Source organism: Panulirus ornatus, chromosome 68 (genome assembly GCF_036320965.1).
Source record: "Panulirus ornatus isolate Po-2019 chromosome 68, ASM3632096v1, whole genome shotgun sequence".
Lineage (NCBI taxonomy): Eukaryota > Metazoa > Arthropoda > Malacostraca > Decapoda > Palinuridae > Panulirus > Panulirus ornatus.
Genome location: NC_092291.1, coordinates 15,195,327 through 15,221,177, shown reverse-complemented (window position 1 = coordinate 15,221,177; position 25,851 = coordinate 15,195,327). Strand labels below are relative to the sequence as shown.

Genomic DNA, 25,851 nt, shown 5'->3' with positions numbered 1-25,851 from the left:
CCTACCATCATGGTAGTCGCCGTGGATCTGGATAACGTTGGCAGAGGCGATCTGTGGCGAGCCTCCCACACTGACGCCCTCCTCGCCGTCCACCTCCAGCAGTTGCCGCCCCTCTAGCGACACGGAGGCGTTGTACAGGTCGCCTCCGTCGCCGTCGTCCACCGTCAGGAAGGTGGCCGACCCATGCCTGCAGAAGGACGAAGGACATGATAATATATATGCCATAAAAGGTCTTCGGATGTGTTGTGTCGCGAGTTCGGACAAAGAATCGTCTTTTGATTTGGTATGGAAGTCTTTAGAGACGTGACTTCGACGATGACGTGCTCGAGGACGTGTGGACGTGCGTGGGTTATCTTGGAATGACGAAGGAGAACGCGTTCATCAAATTATTCCTTCCAGTCCGAAGTTTGAAACTTTGTTTTGTTTTTCCTCTTTCACGTCTGAGAGATGAAATCAAATCATTTTTTTTTCTTTTGATCTAAGAAACGTACGGGACAGAGTAATTTCGTTTAGCATGGAAATAGCTTTCTAGACTTTGACGCATCAAGGAATGCTCTTAGACCTTGATCGATTGACGAGAGAGAGAGAGAGAGAGAGAGAGAGAGAGAGAGAGAGAGAGAGAGAGAGAGAGAGAGAGAGAGAGAGAGAGAGACCACGAGAAGTACCACAAGAGTAGAGAAGCAACGGTGAATAGGAATCTGAGTCGGAGTGAGAGGAACATGTTGTATGGTCCTCTCGAAGAGACACTGGGAGTGAAGGAAGGACAAGACGGAGATAGGTATATGGTTCATAAATACAGGTGAGGGCCTAACTTAAAGCCAAAGCTTCCCCTTAAAGAGTGTTGTGTGTGTGTGTGTGTGTGTGTGTGTGTGTGTGTGTGTGTGTGATTGCTAGTTTTTTGTTACGGTGAGAGAGTTTTACTCTTGTGTTGCCCCGTCTCTTAATCTTGCATATATGTACGTATATCAGAGGTAAGTGTACATTAGACAACTAAAAGACTGAACAGTAATACACGGAGAAGTATATAGACAAGTTAGTTAAACGGTCCTGCGCGTTAGAAATGCAGGAAAACAAATTAAGGATGCAAGAAAATGCAGAAATATTGAGTTCAATGGGCACTGCAGAGAAAATATATTCAAGGCTATTTTTCTTTTAGTATTTCAAGTTCTGGCGTTTTGCTCGGAAATTTTGTTTCTGCTAATTACAGTACTAGAGTTGAAGGGCAATGCCGTATTTTCTGGAAACAGGAAACTTCGAACGTTAAATGAAGGAAAAAAGATTATTTTTCAGACTGATTTCGTATAATGACAGAGAGAGAGAGAGAGAGAGAGAGAGAGAGAGAGAGAGAGAGAGAGAGAGAGAGAGAGTCAATACATACTACACACTGGGGTATACTATACCTCTCACCTGATCACCTCTCACTACACGCCTCTCTCTCACCTGGCCGCCACTACCGTGTGCCACTGGCCGTCCGTGACCTGGGCTCGGGTCAGGCACAGTGACCTGGCGGGGTCAGGCTGGAACTGCAGCAGGACACAGAGTCGCCCATTGACCAGCTGTAGCGCCAGGTGGTCTCGGCCGCCCCGGGAGGACAGTACCACCAGCTGGCCTCGTGGCGTCCTCGTGCGGAGCCTGGGGAGAGGATGGGAGGTTACTGGGGGAGTACGAAGAGTGGGAAGGTTACTGGGGAGCTACAGGTTAGAGACGTTATTGTAAGAGTACAGAGGGTCGATGGTTGCTGGGGAAGTACATAGGGTCGATGGTTGCTGGAGAAGTACATAGGGTCGATAGTTGCTGGGGAAGTACATAGGGTCGATGGTTACTGGGGAAGTACACAGGGTCTATGGTTGCTGGGGAAGTACATAGGGTCGATGGTTGCTGGGGAAGCACAGAGGGTCGATGGTTACTGGGGAAGTACATAGGGTCGATGGTTGCTGGGGAAGTAGATAGGGTCGATAGTTGCTGGGGAAGTACATAGGGTCGATGATTGCTGGGGAAGTACATAGGGTCGATGGTTGCTGGGGAAGCACAGAGGGTCGATAGTTGCTGGGGAAGTACATAGGGTCGATGGTTGCTGGGGAAGTAGATAGGGTCGATAGTTGCTGGGGAAGTACATAGGGTCGATGATTGCTGGGGAAGTACATAGGGTCGATGGTTGCTGGGGAAATACATAGGGTCGATGGTTACTGGGGAAGTACATAGGGTCTATGGTTGCTTGGGAAGTACATAGGGTCGATGGTTGCTGGGGAAGCACAGAGGGTCGATGGTTGATGGGGAAGTACATACATTGGGTCGATGGTTGCTGGGGAAGTACATAGGGTCGATGGTTACTGGGGAAGTACATAGGGTCGATGGTTACTGGGGAAGTACATAGAGTCGATGGTTGCTGGGGAAGTACATAGGGTCGATGGTTACTGGGGAAGTACATAGGGTCGATGGTTGCTGGGGAGTATAGAGATAGTGGAGGAATGCAGATAACACAAAGGTTGGAGGTTCACTTATTGATTCATGACATGCAACAATTTTTTTTTCATATCTCAAGTTCTCTGATATCTTAAGCCTTGTAAAGGTAATATCTCGTGGAGCTCTGTAGCAAGGCAGTTGTGCTCACGTCCTTTAGTATTTCCATCCTCATCTTACGTCTACTAAGGTCTTCTTCCACTTGTTTTTATTGTTCTTAACTTTGCCAGCATCGTATATCACTAATAGAAAGGAGCAAGGAAGATATGGATAAATGTAGGAGTTTCCCCTTTCCTAGAGTTTGACCTCCTTCGGGATAGAAAACGTGTTAGTGTAAACAGGTCTGAGAGAGACAAGATGTCGGTGTTTACAGCTCTGGGAGAGATGTGTCGGTGTTTACAGCTCTGGGAAAGAGAAAACGTGTCGGTGTTTACAGCTCTGGGATAGAAAACGTGTCGAGTGTTCATGGGTCTGGTGACCTGTAACTGGTTCAAGTCCTGGTCTCTGGACAGCTATAGTGGCACTTTGGCTGAGTTGACGACACTCACCAGGAGTTCTCTGTCGTCATATACATAGTTTCTCCCCCTACCCTACCCCTCACCTTTTGCTGATGGTGCTCAGAACGAACTCTCCCCCCCCCCCCTCTCTCTCTCTCTCTCTCTCTCTCTCTCTCTCTCTCTCTCTCTCTCTCTCTCTCGCCTACACAAGTATTTTTGTCAATCGTCCTTTTTTTCCACCCTGTCTTTCAATTCGTTACTTATTTATCTATCCTTTTCTACCCTTTTCCTTCTTTCCTATCTTTATTGTTTCTTATCTGTACGTCTTTCTTTATTTACCTGTTTGTCTATCTTTCCTTCTTCCTTATCTATCTCTGGATAGATATGTTTTCTCTCTGTCCCTCCCTCTCGCTGTCTTTCATCCTGTTCACTCTCTCTCTCTCTCTCTCTCTCTCTCTCTCTCTCTCTCTCTCTCCTCTAAATTCTAGAAGGTCGTGAGATAAGTGGAAAATTCTGTGCCAATAAACTTCTCGCTTGGGCTGCCGTCATCGTGTTTTAAAAAGCCGTGAGAGCAGAGAGAGAGAGAGAGAGAGAGAGAGAGAGAGAGAGAGAGAGAGAGAGAGAGAGAGAGAGAGAGAGAGAGAGAGGAAGAAATGGAGGGAGAGGTAAGCGGTGTTGATCCCTGGCGCAGCTGGGAAACCACACACTGGTGATCATCGTAACATGGTAACCACACCAGGGAGTGATAAATGATGGTCTGGTTTATCTCTGCGCTGAGGATGCTGATTGTGGTGATATGATCATCGTATTTAGGGAATAATGGTGTTGATGGATTGACCCGTACACGCTAGAGAAGACGGTGGTGGTATACGGTAACTATGGTGACTAAAGGTATGTTGGTGATGTGCGATAATTATCGTAGCTCTGGCGTGATGGTGATGAGATGTAATTATTGTAACTGAGGGGTAGATAATGACGTAAGGTAATTGATACAATTAGGATGATGATGGCTTGAGATAATCACCAAATTATAACTTTCGGATGATAGTGACTTGAGATGATCAATCGTGCCTTTGGATGATGATAGTGGCGGTGTAAGACGATTATCATACCCAATTGTGATGATGTTAATCAAGGTAATCAGTGTCGCAGAGGGTTATAATTCATCATAGTTTAGGGTAATGTGATGTAAAGTACACCTCATTAACGAGAGTAGTTAAGTAGTTAAGGTGGATAGTGGCAGTAAAGGATGATTATTGTACCTCTGGGTGAGCTTGGTAGCAATGGCTAATTATCGTACCTCATGGTAAATGTTGGTAATGCACGATAATTATCATACTTTAGGGTAACGTTGGTGATATGAAGTGGATTATCTTACCTCAGGTTGTGCCTAGTAGAAGTGGATAATCATCGTGCCTCGTGGTGAATTTTGGTAGTGTACGACAACTATCATACCTGAGGTTAACGTTGGTGATGGGAATTAATTATCGTACCTCAGGTTGTGCCCAGTAGTAATGGATAATTATCGTGCCTCGTGGTGAATGTTGGTAGTGTACGATAACTATCATACCTAAGGACAAGGTTGGTGATGTGCAATGATCATCGTACCTCAGAGTGATGGTGGTGGTGTATCCGAGCGGGGTGAAGGACAGAGCCAGCTTGATGTAACTGTTGACCAGGAATGACGTGGGCGTGGTGGGCGTGGTACAGCCTGGTCCCGCCCACCCGGGCTGGCACTCGCACCTCAGTGACCCTGGCGACCCATGGCATCTGCCAAAGGTTGGCCCCGGGAAAGGACAGATGTGATTTGGGGTTAAATTATCGTACACAAGGAATTGAGTTATACAGACGAGGAACAAAGCCCCATTATGAATGGCAAGATGAATGGTGAATGATGTATAATTCATAACATGATGAATATTCATGAAAAACGAGCAAGTTGTCGTTGTCTCTGGACTCCCTTATGTGAACTGGTTTATATGACCCTTTGACACTCACTTGACGCATAATCCTTTCATGACCTTTGACTCCTTCCTGACCTTCAAGGCTCGATGTCCACGTCCGATCTATTGACCTTTACCTGTCCCGTGCCATCTCCCTTTGACCCTTGATCTGAATTCCCAGACGATCATTGACCCTTTCATCAAACTTTTCATACTTGATCCTTGGCCTCCACTTGACACCTCCTGAATACCTTCACGTGATACCTCTCACTCCTCCTCCTCCTCCTCCTCCTCCTACTCTTCCTCCTCCTCCTCCTCCTCCTCCTCCTCCTCTTCCTCCTCCTCCTCTTCTTCTTGCCTCCCTACTATCGTCGAATGATCCTCATATCCCAACATGACTCCCACTCCCTTACGACTGACCTGCCGTGGAGACCGCAGTGGAGGCCGGTGGAGAGGCAGTCAGCAGCCGGGCACCCGGGGTAGCTTCGCCGGCTGAGGAGTCCCTCGCCCAGGTCCGCCAGCTGCGCAAGCCGGGAGAACAGGCAAGATAAGGTGGGGTCGTGTCATTTCTTATCAGGGGAACAGGCAAGATAAGGAGTCGTGTCATTTCTTATCAGGGGAAAAGGCAAGATAAGGAGTCGTGTCATATCTTATCAGGGGAACAGGCAAGATAAGGAGTCGTGTCATTTCTTATCAGGGGAACAGGCAAGATAAGGAGTCGTGTCATTTCTTATCAGGGGAAAAGGCAAGATAAGGCGTCGTGTCATTTCTTATCAGGGGAAAAGGCAAGATAAGGAGTCGTGTCATATCTTATCAGGAGGAAATAAGGATCAGGAGGAAATAAGGACAGATACTGAGACGTGTATCTTTCTCCAGTTATGAAGGGCAAAGTCAACTATGAACTTGAATATATCAAAAAAAGTGGTTATAACAAAGTAATAAAGGTAGATGAAAGATGAGGACAGAGGAAAGATAAGGGCAGATGATAAAGATAATCAACTACAGCTGACCTGGCCATTGATCCTCAGGTTCCTGAGACATCCTCGCAAGGGTCGTGGGCGGAGTGGGGCGGGCCAGCCGTAGTGGGTGTGGGCGGGAGGCGGGTGTGCCAGACCGCCTATCTGAAGTGGACGGGCCGTGTTGAGGACCCGAGCGGCCCTGGGTAGTCCGGCAGCGCCCCTGCAAGTGTGGGCGTCTGGGGGCGCGGGGTTAGAGGGCGGCGTGGGCGGAGTATCGAGGCTGGTGCCGGAACACAGATCCACTATCATCTCCACCAGCTGCGGCAGGAGGAGGAAGAGGAGGGAGAGTGGATTATAGATCAAGTCCCTCTCGCTCATAGCATCTATTTCTTTATGGCTATAGTAGTCCCGTCATCATCCGTGCTTCGTGGACACAAGGGTCACTCATTTCACCATACCTACTCCCTGGTTACGTGGGTTAAATACTATTGCCATTGATGATGAGAGGATAGATAAGCCAAGTCCACCTTCCCTCATGAATACAATGGGTGAACGAATGGATAGATACCATTACCATGCGTACTGAAGGGAGGAATGGATAGTTCCCATTACCAGTGATACTCAGTGGATGGAACTGTCCATCTCATCAGTACGAACATTTATTGGGTACAGTGGTAAGTATCATTACCATGATTAACCCACTGAGAAAGGTTATGTTTCTTTAGCCCCGTAACCACAGTTAGTCGGTAAGTACAGAGGTAAATCCTATCACACTATATACTATGTCATTATTCAGTCTTCACGATCATATTCTTCCCCACACAAAAAGACAGATATATAATAAGTAGGTTGTTACAGCTGACACGATAACAGATGCCACCTGTTGAATTTCTAGGTCTTCCCAGGAGCAGCTGATGTGTTCATCCTAGATAGCCACAAATCCTAGACGTCAAATGCACACGTTCACGTAAAAATCTACTTCAAATCTGAGTGTTTCTCTCTGTTCTTGATATTCCTTGCGTTGTGAGGTGGAGAGGAGAATGAAAATTTACCTGTAACAGTATTCCTACGGCCATGTGAAAGGTGAAATGATCAAGTTGTATTTGGTTCATACGTAGGAATTCTTCGACACAACATTGAGCATTTTCTGAGTTGGTACCGATCAATCTTATGCATAGCAACGCTCATCGAAACTGCAAAGTATTTAATGTAAGCGCAGCGTTTACTCTACAAATAAGAGGAGGAAAGGTGTTATATATCGTCATGTATGTTTTATACTTGACTCGTAAAGAAGAATTGACATTTTACCCTGACGCATGTGCGGGAAAGGTGTTCTTAATGCGAGAAAAGAGGTTACAGAGGAAGCCACTAACCTCGTCCTTCCATATGAGGTCTATCCTATGCCAGGTGTCGTCGGCGAGGGAGTAGGAGGCGTTGAGGGAGAGGGTGACGGCGCCAGCTCCCAGGTCCAGGAGGAGGGATGGACGGCCCCCTCGCAGCTCCAACAACAGCACGTCACTGGTTCCCCTGGCGGCTCCTTCTGTCACTTGGCTGGCTCCTTGGAGAGCCCCTCCCGCCACGTCGCTGGATCCCACCGAACCGTCGTCGACATTGTTGGTTCTTCTTGTGTCCCCTTCTTCTACGTCCTCCCCTTTCACTTGGGACTCCTCGGTGTCGCTGGCTACACCAGAGGTCCCCTCCTCCCACAGGGGACCAGAGTAGAGCAGCGTGGCGTCCCCAGAGGCGGTGAGGATCTCTAGGCTTAGGTGGACCTCAGCACAGGTGGGGACGGGCGGCGCCCACACCCACGCACCACTGTCTGGGTTGGTCCCGCCCCCAGGGTCCGCCTCGCCCACGCCCCCACCCTCGAAGTATCTACTTAGGACCTTACAGCGGGAACCCCAAGTGCCGTAAGGACAAATACACCTGTAGAGAAACAAATACGCATGGATGAAGAAATGCTCCTGTGGTTGAACAAGCTTGATGAGTAAACACACCTGCAGATTGCTTGAATATGTCTGTGAGATGAATGATTACGCGTTTATCATAAAAGATGCTCGCTGTGGAAAGCATGAGATACACCTCTCTTTAAAAGCAGTAAATCCAGGAAAAAATATGCAACGAAGAATAAACAAATACACAAGTGGAATAAACAAATGTATCTTTACAATCCGCTTGTGGGTTTGGAATGGATAGTCATAACCATGGTGCGTGCAAGAGACACTAAAGAGAAGCAAATGCAACTGAAAGATGAACCAGAACACTTGAGATGACGAAGTGCATCCATAGTATGAACAAATACACCTGCAGGGTGAACAAATACAACTAAGGTAACTAACACACCACTGGAATGAGCATAGGAAAGGTTAGACAAGCAATTTCCTCACTTATCATTCCCATATGTCCAAACCATTACAGCACACCCTCTTCAAGTCTCTTACATTTTCCTCCTACTGCCATACTTCTCTCTAAGCCTATCATTTCTTTTTATTTTCCTCAGACATATAATTTCCAACACATTCACCCTCTTCAATACTTTAGTCATCTTAGGCCCACGTCTCGCGTCCTTACAACACCGTTGGGACTACTATACCGTCAAACGGATGTCTCTTCAGATGCAAATGTGTGGATGTCTGGCAGCGCCACATGCCGCGCTGCAATCTCACCAGCCTGTCAATACTCCACATCACGCAGGTACAGCCCCATCCAACCTCGTCTCGAGAGTAAACAATGTTTGGAAAAGATTCTGACGATTTATGAGGAAGTAAGGATCTTATCTGGGCCGTAAATAAGGAGCGAAATATTCAAAACACATCCTGTGTGGTAATACTGAATGCCCTTGGTTATAGAAGAGAGAGAGAGAGAGAGAGAGAGAGAGAGAGAGAGAGAGAGAGAGAGAGAGAGAGAGAGAGAGAGAGAGAGAGAGAGAGAGAGCATATCCTCGACTCGAAGATGTGCTATGATCAGTACGATTCTTGTCAAGACAACCTTTCAAAAAAGGTTGGTGTTGCTGAAACACATGTCACTCTAGGATTACACATTTTTCGTTCATACTAGTGAGTAAATGTACTGGTATTTGAGTCAGAATGGCACAGGTCCTCAGGTAGGGGATGGTGGCCGTCCCTTGAAGACCCCCTTTAGCCACCAGAGATCTGCTGAACTGACCTTATTGTGGCCCTCGGACCACACGTTTGCAACCCGTCTTGAAGAATGCGGAGCATGAAGATGTGTGTGATGCCTGTGGCTGAGGTGATCAAGTGGTAAGACGTCTCCTCAGACAAAGGCACAACATCAGGCGCCGCTGACAAGCTGCAGGGAAAGCCATGGCGGTAACAACATGCCTGGTCGTCGGACTTACGGCAACACGTCTGGTAAATGTGAAGCAGGCTAGAGCCACTCACTAGATACTCGTGGCTGTAGGTACACAGCTGCTACCACCGACAAGAGTGGGAGACGTTGAAGGAGATTAAAGTAACTCTTCTGGTGGGTGTGGGGACACACCTGCTACCGTACAGACAAGCGTGGGTTCGACCGGAGGATCTACTACAGCTACTTACCTAGTGGATGCAGATACATACCTGCCATCATTCATGACGGTTCTGGGCAACATTGGTAGAGCTTATAACCCACTCACCTGGTGCCGGTGGGTGTAGGCACACACCTGCCGCCGTTGAGGCAGGTGTCGGGTCCACAGGCCCGGTCCTCAGGAGGGTTGGTGGGGCCTAAGCAGCCACAGCCCCGACGGATCTCCAAGCGGGGGCCCACCACAGCTGTGTTGCGGGCGTCCACCACACTGTACCCTCTTCCCAGCACTGCCCGCGCCCAGCACCCGCCCTCACAACTGGACGTCTCATTTGTAGGCTTTAGAGTGGCATCATAGGAGGTCTCTGGGCAGATGGCTGCACCCACGTCTTGGATAGTGACTCTCAAAGCTCGTGCCAGCTGTTGGAGTATAGATGGACGAAAGAGAGAGAGTCATATCAGCAACATCCTCTTGAGATGTAGACGAAAAACATCTCTTTGACCTGCTATTAGGGAAAAATTATCCAGCGAAATAATGAAAGCTATACTGAAAATCATGACGTAAAATAAGGTCTTTTACCCTCAAGGGATTGATAAAAACGAATCTCCTCTTCGACTCAATAAGTGATCAAGGTTAAATGAAATATCCCTTACTTCCTTGGGGGCTCCTTGTTCTCACCCTCGCCCACCCCTCGGCTTCGTCTGACAACAGGGCACAAGATGAATTGCTAGCAACACCTCGAAAAACAAACATTAAAACTTCTGGAGAGCATAACTCTGTTTAAAAAAAAAAAAAGGAAATGACCCAGTTCTGATCCAAACTGTGGAAACCTTGCCAGTAATTTTACGAAAAGAAATTTCATAAATGCTTTTTGAAAGTTTTGGTCTTGGTCGAGGGGTCGAGGGTAACGGGGAAGGAAGATAGAGCGTTTGATAAACAAAGGGATTTTGGTATTATACAAGGAAGTGTTTGTCGTGAGTACGGAGGGGGCTAGATGTAAACAATGAAGACAAAACTTACTGTAAAGAACGACAAGCTAGCAGTAAACAAGGAGGTGCTTTTAGTAAACAAACAAAGCGTTGAAGGAAGAAATACTAAGCATAGAGAATGGAGGTTCAAACAGGAAACAGGTAGAAGTTAACTGTAAACAATGTGTAAGTGGTAAAAGGAAGAAACGTTAGTAAACACAGAAAGAAATGTTTGCAAGAAGTACACAAAGTGATTCCGGCAGTCAGTATAAGGGAACTTTACGTATATGATGAGGTGTTTACAGTAAACAAGGCCGAGCCAGGAGTAGACAATGGGGTGGGTGGTGCTGACCTCACGTCTGCGGTACAGAAGGATGTGGTTGAGGTTGTGGACGCCGGGCGCCGACACCCAGACGTGGGTGGTGGGCGGCGTTGTCTTCTGACCCTCCTTCTCCTCCTGCTTCGGTTTCCCCGACGTTGCTGCCGCTCCCACGCCCGCTCCGCCCTCAGCCGCCCACGTCCCCGTACCGTCATCATCCACCCATGCCTGCACGCCCGTGGCCTTGCCTTCCACCCACGCCTGCGAGGCGACCACCAGCCGACGTAGGAGAGACGTTCCGCCCTGAGGGAAAAATGTCAGAGACTTCAGGACCAGAGAAGGGGACAGTCAGCCACCCTACGGAACTTCCTCCCTTCCTTGCTGGTGCATCTGGTGCAACGTTACTGATCCTTTGACTTTCGTCTCCTGTAATCTTCCACCATACGTTTTGACAAATAACGTAGGTAAGCGCGAATATCGAATACAAACTAACTTTATGATTGATTATTATAGAGTTTTAGAACTTGTATTAAGTTATCAGGAGCCAGTCAGTTGGTTAGGGTATCACTGAAAGTAAACCAGATTCCATCAACCGAAGAACAAAGCAAATGGCGAATCAATCAAACACTTAATCTCTCACATCACCAGTTATGCAACTGAACAGTGCGGTAATTAACCCCAAATCAACCAAGCAACTTATAGCTGACCATGTCCAATCACCCAAGAAACTAACCAACCAACCATCAATTCGGCCAAGCAGCCAATCAACCAATCAAGCAACCACGTTGTTTAACATAATATTTCGACGAAATAATCAACCAACAAATAGTCATTCAAAGAACAACCAATCAACAGACAAAGTTAATAACCAAGCAATCAAGCAATAACAGACAGATTACTTAGCTATCCAGTCAAACATAGAACCAATCACATGAACAAAAAACTACCCTGTGAATCAACTAATCAATGAAATGTGTCTATAATTCGTTAACTGATCCACCAGAATCGCTGACTGAAAGACCACCTAAGCAACTAATCACTCTGTTGATTAACCAAGCGATTGTTCAGTGAATCAGTTCATCAACCAATTAATCGAATAACTGATTCGTTGATCAGATGATCACTCAGTCAACCAGTTAACCAACCATTCAACGAATCAAATAACCAGTCATCCAACCAGCTAAGCAGCTGTTCAACCAAACGTTAAACCTACCAAGTGTTTGATGAAACAGGCAATCGACCCGAAAATCAACCATAATAACCAAGACTCTGACTTACCTTGTTTTCTTGTCTAACGACCTTATAGGGGTCAGCTGCGAGGGTCAGGAGCGTTGCCTGTGTGACGTCACGCGGGGTCAGGGACTTGACTTCGACTGTGACGTTAGCCATGACCCCTGATTGACCCTGGCTGACGTCATTGACCAAGAAGGCCAACTCGTAGCTGATGAGAAAGAGAAAAAGTGAAGAAGAGGATGAATGATGACTAGAATGATGAACTGTAGGCGAAAGAGGAGACAAGAATAGAAGATGGAGAGGTAGGGATTAGATTTTACGAAGAAGGAGAACAAGAGAAAAAGAATGGAATGAGATGAGGGAGCTGAAGTACGCGTAGGGTGGTATTTAAGAAGGAAAGGATAAGGGAGGATAACAAGGGTTCGAGACGCAAGAAAGAAAAAGATGGTATGGCATGGGTCTCCAACCAGGTTCCTGCAGGGGGACTTAAAATTTGTATTAAGATTAAAATCAAGTTAGAAATTTATCATTTTGTTCTGTTCGTGAAATTTAGGATGGTAGGTTTATTAGATTTTTTTTTTTGCAATGCGAGACGTGGGTTGAGAAATTCATAAAAATTTCTAATGTTGGTAGTATCCGAGATGCTATGTTGTCGAAAGGACTGCTAGTAAGTCCATGAACTGTTTTTGCCCTGTTAGAATAATGAGGTGTTGGTAATGATCCCAGACTTCTTTGCTAAGTAAGATATTCGTTGACGAGTCTGTGGCACCTTCCTTGTGTTAATGTAATGTCCATAGTTGTGACCGTGGGTGGAGGGAACTGCTATATCAAATATAGATGTGGCTGGTCATTCCGATGGATTTTTGGCGTTAGGAAAAAAATATATTAATGTGGCAAGTTCATAGAGTTTTTCTTGTGTTAGTGAAAAGTGTGTAAAGCCTGCTGGCTTTTTGATGTGTTTCTTGTTTTTTGTTTTTTTTCTAGTGTACTGAGGGACAGATGACATGATGTTGGATGAAAAAGAAGAACGGTGGAGGGAAGGGGAACATTATGGAAGAAGGAGAGGAAGAGACGGTATTAGGCGGGGTAATAGAAAACAGAAGATCTTTAAAAATGAAACGAAAACGGGATGGCAGTAGGAGTATGAAAAGAGAATGGGAAGTAACTTGGGTAATAAAGTGAAAGGAAAATGTATGACATTTTTATGTAGAAAATGGGAAAATGATTGTTGACAACTGAACAACAGATAAAGCTTTGTCGATGGCTGTCGAACTTATAATTCCCTATCATATAAGCATCACATAAAGGATTACCTGTGTTTTGCCCACACACACACACACACACACACACACACACACACTGAAGCCCTGTGATTATATTGATTTAATTCAATTCACTCGATGGAAAGCATGAGAGTGAACAAAGAGATTTTCAAGAACTCATCCTAAGTTCTTTTGCATACCATTGAAGAGGATTAACGAGAGAAGCCTGTAGGCGGGGATGAAGTTTCCATCTGTTGAATCATGATGTCAAACTTCCACAAATTACTGGATCATGTGTGACTGAAACAGTGCTACTCTTAAGAGTGAATATCACAATATTCCCTTCCTGAGGTTTGCGGTGAGAGATATTATGTGTGGCACATGCCTTCACCTTCTGAGCAGCACAGGTGAGGAGAGCACCTTCACCTAATCTCTCCACATTCAGGTGATGCCTTAGGCTACGAAGCTAGATTTTATTTCCCTCTTGTATAGATATTACTCGGTTTCTGCTCCTGAGAAGTGGCTGGTTGTGTGCTCGTGCCATTAGAGCTAGACCGCGTTAACTTTTATATACCGGCCATCAGGTGGATGGGTCACCTTCACCTACCGGCCACCTGGGTTGGAGGAACACCTTCACCTACCGGCCACCTGGGTTGGAGGAACACCACCTACCGGCCACCTGGGTTGGAGGAACACCTTCCACCTACCGGCCACCTGGGTTGGAGGAACACCTTCACCTACCGGCCACCTGGGTTGGAGGAACACCTTCACCTACCGGCCATCTGGGGGTGGAGGAACACCTTCACCTACCGGCCATCTGGGTTGGAGGAACACCTTCCACCTACCGGCCATCTGGGGTGGAGGCAGCCATGGTCAGGTCTCCTGTGGAGGTGTCCAGGAAGAAGCCCCGTTGGTGGCGTCTCCAGGCGTAGGTCTTGGAGGAGGAGGCCCAGTCGTCCGGGTCCTGCACGTACACCCTCCCAAGGGGCACCGGGGTCACCTGGGGCTGCAGAGGGAGAGGGAGAGAGATGTGAGAGAGGACAGGGAAAGAGAGAGAGAGGAAGGTGACACGCTCCCCAGGGGCACTTAGGCTGCCAAGAGCTGGGGTTGGGGGTGAAGGGGGCAGAGAGGAGAAATATGATAGGGAGAGAAAAAGAGAGGAGGAGGATTCTCTCCCCTGAGGGAGAGAGTGAAGCCGCGTGCGGCTGGGGGCGAAGAGAGATGTAGGGCCGTTTGAGCCTCAGTGAGCAGAGAAACGTTGGCAAGGAGGTAGCGAGGGATTTTCTCCCTCCCGATAGAGAGGGAGAGGGAGGGAGGGAAGAAGGGAGGGAGGGAGCTGAAACCTGTATATAATAAAACTTGGTCTAAAATAAAAGACCATTTCGGGGTGGACAGTGTCGGTCATGCCGTCAGTGACTGACCTGGAGGGTGTGGACAGTGACAGTCTTGGCGGCGGGGGTCATCGGGTTGTCGTTGAGGTCAGTGACGTGGATGGTGAGGGTGACGGTGGCGGAGAGCGACCCGGCGTCCGTCACCACCAGCGGCACCAGCAGCTGCCGTCCCTCCTCCCTGTCCAGGGGCGCCAGAGTGGAGACTACCCCCACCCCGCGACCCTCATCCCCTCCTGCAGGAGGTGAAGGTTAGTGGCCAGAGAGAAAAGTGAAGAGAGAAAGAGAGAAAGAAAGAAAGGAAACGTTGGAGGCAATACAGTGAGACCTTGGTGTGGTGGACGCCATCGAAGATGTGATGAGAGCTGGGCCCTGGGGATTGTAAGAGGGAAGAGGCTGATGAAGAAGAGGTGGACGACGAGAGAAGATAAATGGCGGGCGGGAGAGACGGCAAACATTCGTATATTATTGCCACGGTTGACGTGATCTGTGATCCATCCGGTAAAGTGAGGTAAATGATGTGTAAAGTCTTCAGCAGGATAAGTTGTGAGAGATGTGTCGCTGTGGGGAGAGGCGAGGCTCAGCCTCGTGTCAGGGTTTGTGTCGGTGATTTCAAGAACCGCCCAGGGAATAGTGTGTAAAGGACGGCCTGGATGGGATTTATTGGTAGTTTGGGAGTCTGTGATGAGCGAAGGTGCGTTGCAGAACGTGGGTGCGTGACGGGGCGTTGAGGACGTGGTGTGTGACAGGACATAGGTGTGTGGCAGGGAGTTGAGGTGCGAGATGTCATGTGACAGTCATGGAGTCAGCTGAGGGAATAACTCACTCTTGTCATGCGTGACCATGACGGTGGCGCTGACGTGGGGCGGCGCCCGGGGATCGAGGGCGAGGGTGAAGGGCGGGCCGTGACCCAGACGCCAGTCGTCGGGGTCATCCAATGTGACCCGGGCCACCTCTTGCCTCCCGCCGTTCTCCACCACCCGCACCTCCCGCGGCTCAGCCAGGAACGGCGGGTTGTCGTTCACGTCCGTCACGTTCACCTGAGGGAGGATAAGGAGAGTTCGCACGAGGGGAGTCAGGCAAGGTGACATGAGAAACAGGTCGGATTGGGTCACCGTTAGGCAGGGTGACCTGGGGGAGTGGTCGGGCAGGATGACCATAGAAGGTGTCAAATAGTAGCGGGTCATCGTGGTGACTTTGAGATGGGATGATACAGGGTCACCGGGAGGAAAAGGTCATACAGTGTGACCTTGACGAAGAGACAGGTAGTGTGACCTTTAGAGGAAGTGGTCACTTTTAGGGAAATGGCTTTACTACATTCGTCATTCCCTCTACCATATCAGACGACAAGAAAATGTTTATAAAACGAACACTTTGTAGTACATACAGAGAGAAGATACAGAAGTGGACATTCTGTAGGAAAGACGAATGATAAACCCAATCTGATCTAGTTCCCCCAGCCAGATACTCTGAGGAAGAAGAATTTTACTCATCAACCTGTGGGAAAAAGGTGAAATGACTGCTAACTTTGTTGTCGTACTTGAACAGGTTTTATTCATTGATGGTGAATATCATACAAGTCGAGCCTTGCCTTAGTCTGTACACCGGTATGAAGCGTGAGGCTGTATTACTCAAGTGTTCTACATCAGTGCTTACAGAAGGAACTTACCTCCCGCGTTTATGTTACGTCTTCCTCCCGATGGTGATCATACACTATGTCTAACATGATACTTTTCCTGTCCTTTAACAGGTAACCCTTGACAAAGCTCGTCTGTCATCTGTCTTTCCGATACATCTATACTGATAGTCCGATAGGTAACACAACCTGGCCTTTCTCTTTGAAGAGACCGTGCCTCGCTCACACCTCCCCCCTCTATGGTGATCTGCCACTGGTACTCACAGAGAGGGTGGCGGTGGCTGTCCTGGGCGGCACGCCGTCGTCCGTCGCCCGCACCAGCAGATTGTGGGTGGCCGCCGCCTCCCGGTCAAGGCCGCCCGCCAGACGCACCGCCCCGGACCCGTCCACACTAAACCGGCCGTCGGGGTCGCTGGTCGGAGCTATACTGTATCTGATCCTGCTGTAGCCGCCCTGCAGGGTCAGGTGAAACGGGTCGTGGGTACTGATGACAAAACAGGGGATAAAACACACACACACACACACACACACACACACACACACACACACACACATACACACAGACACAACACACACACACACACACACACACGCTACATGGACTGGATTCATACGACTTAAATATGTCTGGGTGTGATGTTAATCTCACGAGACAAGTGAGGAATAACGAGGCTGCTATCAGCTTACAAATGGACTTAGACAAGTCCCAGAGACTTTCTTTGGCACCTGTTTAATGAAATTCAACCCGGTAAATGCAAAGTAAAGCAGATGGGACACGAAGAAAGAGCTCGAGATGGCTAGGACCTTACAGGAGACGAGATACAAGACTAAGTGTGAGTATAGGATAACACTGCACTCAACATGTCATCAGAAAACCATGCCAAGAAGGTTGTGTCCAGGCAGGAGTCAGATTAATCAACTGGTTAGTCATAGAAGCCGCATTGGCGTACATGCGTATGGAAAGGCTCAGTAAAGTGCCTCTTGAATTAGCGCTTGATTAGGATATGTATTCTCACGTATACATGATCGTTAGAGAATGAATGTGTGCAAATGAGGCCATTGTTCCAAAGTTCCTGATGCCGCCTCACTATGGAGGACAAGACATTTAGGTAAAGAAAAAATTTGATCTCAGGTTTGATTCCAACGCTTAGATAAACAGAGATCTACTAGAGAAGGTCCAAAGGAAGGCAGCAAAGATGAGAGCGGAATAATGGGAGACTTTGATGCGGCCTTCAGGTTTCTAAATCAAATTGACGATGTCGACAGTGAACGGTTCTTCGTAGGATGATAGGAAAGAGTAAAATGAGATCAAAACAAAAACTATGCAATAATTTGTTAGACATGATGGGATAAAAAAGAATGTGTGATGAAACTGTGAGTGTAGTCAGCACTAAGAAGATTAGAGAAATTGAATGATGGTAGAGGAAATCCGCCAGTTTAAGATTCTCTCTCCGTTCGGTACAAATGGCTGATTGCAAACTGGTAATCACACACACACACACACACACACACACACACACACACCTGGTGCACGTCGAAACAATACGGCTCTTCCAGCGAGCCTTCATCCTGTAGTTCCGTTCGTTCGTACAGAAGTTAGTTTGCGCAGAACAACACTTTACAATACACAGCTTAACTTACTTCTCCCTTCCACGAACTGCACTGCTTCTCTATTCTACAGTGTTCTTTACTGAAATGATGACAATGGGGTTTCAGTTCTCTGGCATTATCCTAAGAGCGAAAACTCTGGTTCACGTTTACATGTGAAAAATGTTTCATCATTTCTTCGTACCTCAAGACTATTCTGTGTGCCAGGCCAAGCATACCTCCTCCTCCACATTGAGCTATTCGCGTTCCAGGCACGCTACGTCCCCGTCACACATGGAGCTTGTGTCTCTTGTGCTGCTCCAGGCTCGCTCAGACTTCATATTTCCCTTTCTTGAACTTGACTGACTAATAGCGGAATCCCCTCCTACACAAGCTGCCTGTTTAACCTCAACTCTGAGATCTAATGCCACTTTGATTACTTTCCGTCGCTATTTTGTACCGTTACGTCGCTTGTGGTAGGTTTCCTATTGTTTCCTATTGCACGAGAATGTTCTAAATCGAGCGCAGTGTTCTCAAGAACACCATTGCATGTTTTGCCAGTCACTGATCCTAGCTTCTCCTTCCCCCTTCTCTTGTCCTGAGCGCACAGATACGAATGAATACAAATGAATTCATACAGCAACAGAATCCCCTTAGGGCCTAATGAGGGCTGTCTGTGACTGTGGAAGAGAACTGAAACTCACAGTATCCTCTTGCTTGCTCGTTGCTTCGCATCGAAACAAATGTGTCTTCCTATTTCGTTTACTGTTTTCTGTTCTTTTGGCTTCTGTCTTGCAGTCTAGCAAAGGTTTATCATCCTGTTACTTATGTTAAGGTATGTACTTATTTCATCATTCATTTCTTTTTTTTATATTGAACCTCTGTATCATAATAACTTTGTTATTTTTGTTTTCTAGACTTAATATCTTTATCACAATAACTTTGTTGTTTTCTTATGTAAAGAACCCTGTGGTCTTTCTTTTTGTTAATATTTACTCTTGGAGGGAGCGTTTCTTTTTCTAGATCTCTCACTGTATTCTTATCTAATATTCCATCAGTCTGGGACGACTAAGCTGTCTTTTCTTCACTTATTTGATGCTTACTTCCCAGATGTCGTCTGTACCAGTGTTCCTCAGGCTTAGATCTAAAGGTTCGTCACCCTGTGGGTAGGATCGGCGAGCTTTTAAGAGGTGTTAGATAGCAAAGAGCTTATATTTCTACCCTATAGGTTACGGCATCCTTGAGTAGCAGTTGCCCTCAGGCCGGCGGGCAGGGTTTACGACATTAGAGAGAGAGAGAGAGAGAGAGAGAGAGAGAGAGAGAGAGAGAGAGAGAGAGAGAGAGAGAGAGAGAGAGAGAAATATCTACAATTAACCATGTACAGTGATGAATAATATCTTGAAAAATGGAAAAGTGAACGCCACTGTTATTGTTTCGTCAACTGGCCTTGGTGGGTTAGGTCACTGCTCGTCAACTGGAGTGAACGAGAGTTCAGGGGACGAAACGAAGGGAGGAACAACTTAGGAGGACGGAAGAACAACTTCAGAAAAGATCTAATTATTGGGAAATCCATGAGGCTAGCACCAGGCACCTGAGGATTGCCCACGTCGCAAAACGGGTTCCGCTTTCTGTTTTTTTTTTCTTTTTTACATTGGCCCGATTTTTTAAGATAGAAAATGGGCTGTTTTTACTGGCTCAAAACCTGTGTCAAAAGACGACGGTGTCTAAGGTTAGCGTGGGTGGAGGAAATGCCAGTCCTCTTTGTGTCTGTTACTGGCTCATGGTCATGGGAGGATTTTTTTTAAGAAGCGTGAATCATCTCTTTGGTGGGAGCGGTGGATGGAAAAGTTTGAAAAGAATATGAACAAAAATAACTAATCCATATTTTCACTTGTTCTGACCTCCATTTTATGTTTTCGGGGGACGAGAACATCTCTCATCTCTTGCACGAAAACTTTGTGTTCAAGTTTCTGCTCGTGTGAGCCAGAATCCTTTCTTCCATTCTTCTCGTTCCAGTAACTTCGAGAAGCTGATCTCCCGTTGCTTTATGCTCTGAGACGTACCTCAAGCTGTCAGATTTTACCCGAGGCCATGATGTGGTAGGAAATGCTCTCATAGTTTCTTTTATATATATCTGTCAGTCTCTCTCTCTCTCTCTCTCTCTCTCTCTCTCTCTCTCTCTCTCTCTCTCTCTCTCTCTCTCTCTCTCTCTCTCTCTCTCTCTCTCTATGTATATCTATCTATCTATCTACCTGTCTAATCTCTGTCTGTCTGCCTGTATGTATGTATGTATGGGAGAATTCGTTCCCTCAATGACCACTGCATAGGAACCATCGAAAGGAAGTTATGCATTAGATATCAGAGAGAAGACAAGTCAGAGGAAAGGAAGTGACAGAAGGATAAGACTTACCTGGTATCTGTCAGATGTCTTTGAAAATGTCGACAGTCAACGAAAAACAAGAACACCACCAAAATCCTTGGAGGACGAAGGTCGGAATGAATCATATAAATCACCAATAGATTTTGTACTTCGAGAGCCACACTGGTGGTCAAAACGAAGGAAATGAGACTCTGAGTATTGAAGGAGGTGAGAGTTAAGGAAAGTTTCAAATACTTTGGATGTACCAGAAGTGAGAGCGGTAGAAGTTAGGTTAGGTCTCCTTTTGTCGAGATCGCCAACACCAAGGCTTGCTTCCAAGACGAAGGGGAATATTTGGGGTTTCAGGAAGAGACGAAATAAGCGAACTCTTAAGATACGAGCTAGACCCGAGGGACATTCTTAGAAACCGTGTAGGTATACACACTCAGAACCATAGATACATATGTATATTTTTTGCTTACACACACACACACACACACACACACACACACACTCATTGGACACGGCTGCTCACCCCATCCAGGTCGTGGGCGGTGAAGGTGGTGAGGTGGGTGCCCGCGGGCGTGTCCTCAGGCAGGGTCAGGTGGGCGTGGTGTGTGGTGAAGACGGGCGGGTTGTCGTTGGCGTCGGCCACCTGCAGGTTGACCCAGGTGCCGTCCACGTGGTACTTGTCCTCCCAACCTTCCTCACCCTGCAAGCAAGCAACCAACAGCCACGTCAATGCCAACTATCAGCAAACAATGGTTAGATTGATGGTTACAATCGACTGTGCAGACAGTGAACCATCTCGTCATCCAAACGATCAACCAGCAGTCAGTGAAAATTGGTAGTCATCCGACAAGAGAATCAGCTGAGTAAGCTGATGGCTTTAGACAGCTTAATTATAACATCAAATGTATGTTTATTTTTTTCTTCTTTGGACTACTTAAAGGCCCTTAACGAATCTGAGGACATACTTTGACCCTTTGAACATATAATCCTTCAACACGGCGGTATGACTCTTGTCTTTGGTGGCCTGGCCTTTTACCTTTTAAGGCCATGCCATTATACCTATGGGTCGACCCATCACGCTTCAATTGGCAAAACAACAACCATCACCCATGAGCATCTGGTACGTGATTCCGGCAGTGCCAAGACAGCGCTGCCAACCGCACGATGCATTGTTTGGCTTGGCATTGGGACACTTTTTTTTTTTGCATTGTAGTGTGTGGCCTGTCCCTGGGTCGGAGAGTAATTCAAATGCAAACACAAAGGTCACGTCGCCGTCTTTCGATCGTGGTTCTCCTTAAGCTCGTCAAATCTTTGCTTTTAGGTGAGTACGATGTTATTGTGAAGGGACGATGGTTTCTGTTGGTGACAAACGTAGCATAAATGTTTTATTTTTTTTTTTGATGTATTGTATCAATCCTGTATTTATCTCATTATATCTATATTGTGACGTGTCGCCTATGTCAACAGTATAATGTAGTATTGTTGTGTTGTTAGTGTTGAAACTGAATCACCGTGGCAACGTGGACAATACCTCAAGGCAACGAGGAGCCTACACAAAACCTGTGTATTTCTACACACATAAGAGACTCGTCATGACCTCCTTAGGAGGCTCTCACAGTGGTCAAGTGCTTACAACTGGTCGAGGGTCTCTTAACCTGCTGGTATTGTGAAGACTTTCCACCCATAACGAGGCCAAGTAAACACCAGTGAACTGTAGGGGGTGAAGACCTACCATGTCTGTCACTTCGACTCGGAAGCGAAATCCTTTCCTGTGGTCGGGGTTCTCGTAGTCCAGGGGCTCCAAGGGGCGCAGGTCTCCTCCAGGGGCTCCGACCCGGCGCCCCTCAATACGAAACATCTGCCAACCATGCCCACTGTTTGGCACCACCTGTGGAAACCAGCTGTTAGTGAGAGACAATTCTTACCATTTTTTTCAAAACTTGTCACTTAACTCTTTATACAACTCTCCAACTCTCTCTTTTTTCCCAACTATTTGTGTTAAAGGAGATTCAGGGAAAGTTTAATGACTATCATGATCCTATTTAGAAAAGACGATGTTCTTTTTTCATACATTAATGGACAACAGAGTCTGAGGAGATAATAGGCAGAGATTTTAAACAAGTGACGGTGAAGTTGTTGGAGGTGTTGGTTCCTTGCTGATCTCGTAGGTGAAGTTGTTAGAGATAATGGTTTCTTATTGACCCTGTAGGTGAACTTGTTGGAGGTGACGGTTCCTTACTAACTTTTAGGATAAAGTAGATAGAGAAAATGGTTCCTTACTGACCCTGTAGGTGAAGTTGAAGATAATGGTTGCTTATTGACCCTGTAGATGAAGTTGTTGAAGATAATGGTTGTTTACTGACCCTGTAGGTGAAGTTGTTGAAGATAATGGTTGCTTACTGACCCTCTACGTGAAGTTGTTGAAGATAATGGTTGCTTACTGACCCTGTAGGTGAAGTTGTTGAAGATAATGGTTGCTTACTGACCCTGTAGGTGAAGTTGTTGGAGATAATGGTTGTTTACTGACCCTGTAGGTGAAGTTGTTGAAGATAATGGTTGCTTACTGACCCTCTACGTGAAGTTGTTGAAGATAATGGTTGCTTACTGACCCTGTAGGTGAAGTTGTTGGAGATAATGGTTCCTTACTGACCCTGTAGGTGAAGTTGTTGGAGATAATGGTTGTTTACTGACCCTGTAGGTGAAGTTGTTGGAGATAATGGTTGTTTACTGACCCTGTAGGTGAAGTTGTTGGAGATAATGGTTGTTTACTGACCCTGTAGGTGAAGTTGTTGGAGATAATGGTTGTTTACTGACCCTGTAGGTGAAGTTGTTGGAGATAATGGTTGTTTACTGACCCTGTAGGTGAAGTTGTTGGAGATGTCGTGGTCGACGACGGTGAGGGTGGCCACCACCCTCTGCGGACTGTGTCTTTCCGACACCTCCAGCCACCACTCCGGCCGGGAGAACCTGGGCGGCACGTCGTTCACGTCTCGCACCTCCACCACCACCGTCCCCGTGCCTGACGGAGGGAGGGAGGGAGGGAGTCAGTGCTGGTGGTGGCAGGGAGGGAGGGAGTTACTGCTGGTACTGGGAGAAAGGGAGGGAGTGCTAGTGCTGGTGGTGGCAGGGATGGAGGGAGGGAAATGCTGGTGCTGAGAGGGAGGAAGATTAGTGCTGGTGCTGGGGGAAGGAAGGAAGGAAGGAAGGAAATTAGTGCTGGTCTAGGGAAGGGATGGAGACTGAAGATGGTGTTGATGGAGAGAGGAAAGCTGGTGGTTTCCTGAGGGAGGGGGAGTGAAGAATGATAATAGAAGAAAGTTAGGAGAGAAGGAGAGAAGAATAGTCGTTTGTAGAGAGGTGTCAGGGAGAGGGAAAAACAGGGTGCTGATGTGGGTTGAGGGGGAAATGAATTTCATAATCCTGGAAGATGAAGCCAGCGCGACAGCGTTATAGACAGGAAGGGACGGGCATGACTGATTGGTAGACAAGAAGAGACGGGGATGACACTGGATGGTAGACAGGAAGGGATGGAGAATGGGTGATAGACAGGAAGGGAAGGAGATGATGGTTGCTGGTGGACGGGAGGGGACGCGTCCACAGCCCTCTAGAGCCCACCAGCCCTGAGGTCCACCTCACCCTCTTAAGTCCCACTTCCCAGAGGAGCAGCTCACCCTTGAGGCCGCCGCCGTCGGTGGCCACCACCTGGATGGAGAAGCGCTGGGTCTTCTCTCTGTCGAGGCAGCAGAGCGCCGTGGTGATGAGCCCCAGGTGAGTGTCGATGGTGAAGATGGGGCTTCCTGAGGACTCGTCGATGGCGTTCTTCTCCAGCGAGTACACCAGCTGGGCGTTGTGACCCTCCTGGGGATCGTCTGGGTCCTCGGCCACCACCTGGATCACTGACGCCCCTGACGACGACAACAACAACAACCACAGATGGTCCACTTAGTAAATGATTTACAGGTGAACAACAACACTCAGGTAAGCTCAGTAAGAAACTGACGCTTAGTAAATGATTTACAGATGCCTACAGGCAAGTAACACTCAGGGACGCACAAAGAAAGACGGCTAGTGACTTAGTCAATGATTTACAGGTGATATAAAGGTAATTAACACACAGGTAGGCACAACAAGACCCTGCTGGTGATTCAGTAATTGAAGGTAAGTTACACTCGGGCAAGGAACAGTGAGAGTCAGCCGTAAATTATTAAATGATTTACAGAAGTACATACAGAATATCAACAGTGGTAATGATTATAGTAACGGATACAGAAACAGTCGAAGGAATACTTGTAGTGGTAGTAGACGCAATACAGCAATAGTTGTAGTAGTAGTAGCTGTAGTAGAAGTAATAATGGTGGTAGTAATATATGTAGTAGAAGTAATGATAGTAATAGTGGTAGTAGTAGTAGTAGCTTTAGCAGGTGTAGTAGTAGGTAGTAGTGGTTAGCTTTAGCAGGTGTAGTAGTAGTTGTAGTAGCAGTTGTAGTAGAAGCCGTAGTTGTCGTAGTGGTAGAGGTAGTAACTGTAGCAGAAGTAGCAACGATAGTAATCGTCGGAGTAGCAGAAAAATGACTTTCTCACCACATGACGAGAGATTGGATTTAAAACCATTGTATCTCTGAGATGTTTGTAGACCCTCACCCATAACAACAGCAAAAATGTCAAACAAAAACAATTTCCATATAGAAATTCGTCTCCATTACATCATATATTCTGTCAATATAGTAAATAAAAAGACTATCATAAACATCTTATAGAGATATGATTGGCGTGGAACCTATAGAGGAAATGGTGACATAGCGTACAGAAGTATCGAGATGAGATCATATATCGTATATGAGTTCAGAATTGGAGTAGGCGATCTCCTTATCCAGTACTGTTAGAGTAATAGTCCGGTCACGTGAGAGTAAAGTAAATAGAATGTCTTGGTAATAGAGAACGAACAGCTTTCCTTTGAACATATTTTCTAATTCAGTACAGTCAATTAGGTTATACTTTGGTAACTCACATGATCGATTAGAGAGTAGGAAAAGAGAAAGAGTACTTCATCACCAGACTAAACAACACTTGTGAGTAATATGTATTGTCCTTGTGAGTAATATAAGGAGAGTAACATGCCTTGTGAGTAATATAAGGAGAGTAAAATGCCTTGTGAGTAATATAAGGAGAGTAACATGCCTTGTGAGTAATGTAAGGAGAGTAACATGCCTTGTGAGTAATATAAGGGGAGTAACATGCCGTGTGAGTAATATGAGGAGAGTAACATGCCTTGTGAGTAGCACAGTCACAGCAGGGAGGTCGTGTGAGGACCCTGGGCAGGGTAGGGTGAGTACTTACCCTTAGGGGTGTTCTCGGAGATGGCGGCGTTGAGCGTGGGCGAGGGGAAGTAGGGGGCGTTGTCGTTCACGTCCTTCAGGTTCAGGTGGACGTCCGTGTGGGCGTGGAACTCGCCGTCCGTGGCCTCCACCCGCAGTCTCCACTTGGCCCGCCCCTCCGGCGGGTCTCGGTCCAGAGGCTGTGGTGAGGGGAAGGTGAACAGTGGTGTGGGGGTGAGGTACAGGGGGTCAGAGAGTATACAACACAATATATATATATATATATATATATATATATATATATATATATATATATATATATATATATATATATATATATATATATATATATATATATATATATATATATATATATATATATATATATAT

At 46.7% G+C, this 25,851-nt stretch overlaps 1 protein-coding gene across 2 annotated transcripts in view; it reads right to left on the bottom strand.

Annotated features, from left to right (window-relative positions):
• LOC139747253 (putative neural-cadherin 2) overlaps positions 1–25,653 on the bottom strand; it is a 35,201-nt gene extending 9,548 nt beyond the window's left edge. For both annotated transcript variants that reach the window (XM_071659339.1, XM_071659340.1), the window contains exons 1-18: positions 25,484–25,653; positions 23,818–24,051; positions 23,002–23,165; positions 21,879–22,034; positions 20,670–20,846; positions 16,453–16,641; positions 15,379–15,592; positions 14,586–14,788; positions 14,010–14,170; positions 11,948–12,110; positions 10,703–10,972; positions 9,494–9,801; positions 7,233–7,785; positions 5,911–6,177; positions 5,321–5,421; positions 4,566–4,727; positions 1,441–1,632; positions 6–187 (exon numbers count right to left, since the gene is read on the bottom strand). In XM_071659339.1, the coding sequence (XP_071515440.1) occupies positions 6–187; positions 1,441–1,632; positions 4,566–4,727; positions 5,321–5,421; positions 5,911–6,177; positions 7,233–7,785; positions 9,494–9,801; positions 10,703–10,972; positions 11,948–12,110; positions 14,010–14,170; positions 14,586–14,788; positions 15,379–15,592; positions 16,453–16,641; positions 20,670–20,846; positions 21,879–22,004 (3,268 nt within the window). In that variant the 5' untranslated portion in view covers positions 22,005–22,034; positions 23,002–23,165; positions 23,818–24,051; positions 25,484–25,653. The remainder of the gene's footprint in view (positions 1–5; positions 188–1,440; positions 1,633–4,565; positions 4,728–5,320; positions 5,422–5,910; positions 6,178–7,232; positions 7,786–9,493; positions 9,802–10,702; positions 10,973–11,947; positions 12,111–14,009; positions 14,171–14,585; positions 14,789–15,378; positions 15,593–16,452; positions 16,642–20,669; positions 20,847–21,878; positions 22,035–23,001; positions 23,166–23,817; positions 24,052–25,483) is intronic.
• Between the last annotated feature and the right edge of the window lie 198 nt (positions 25,654–25,851).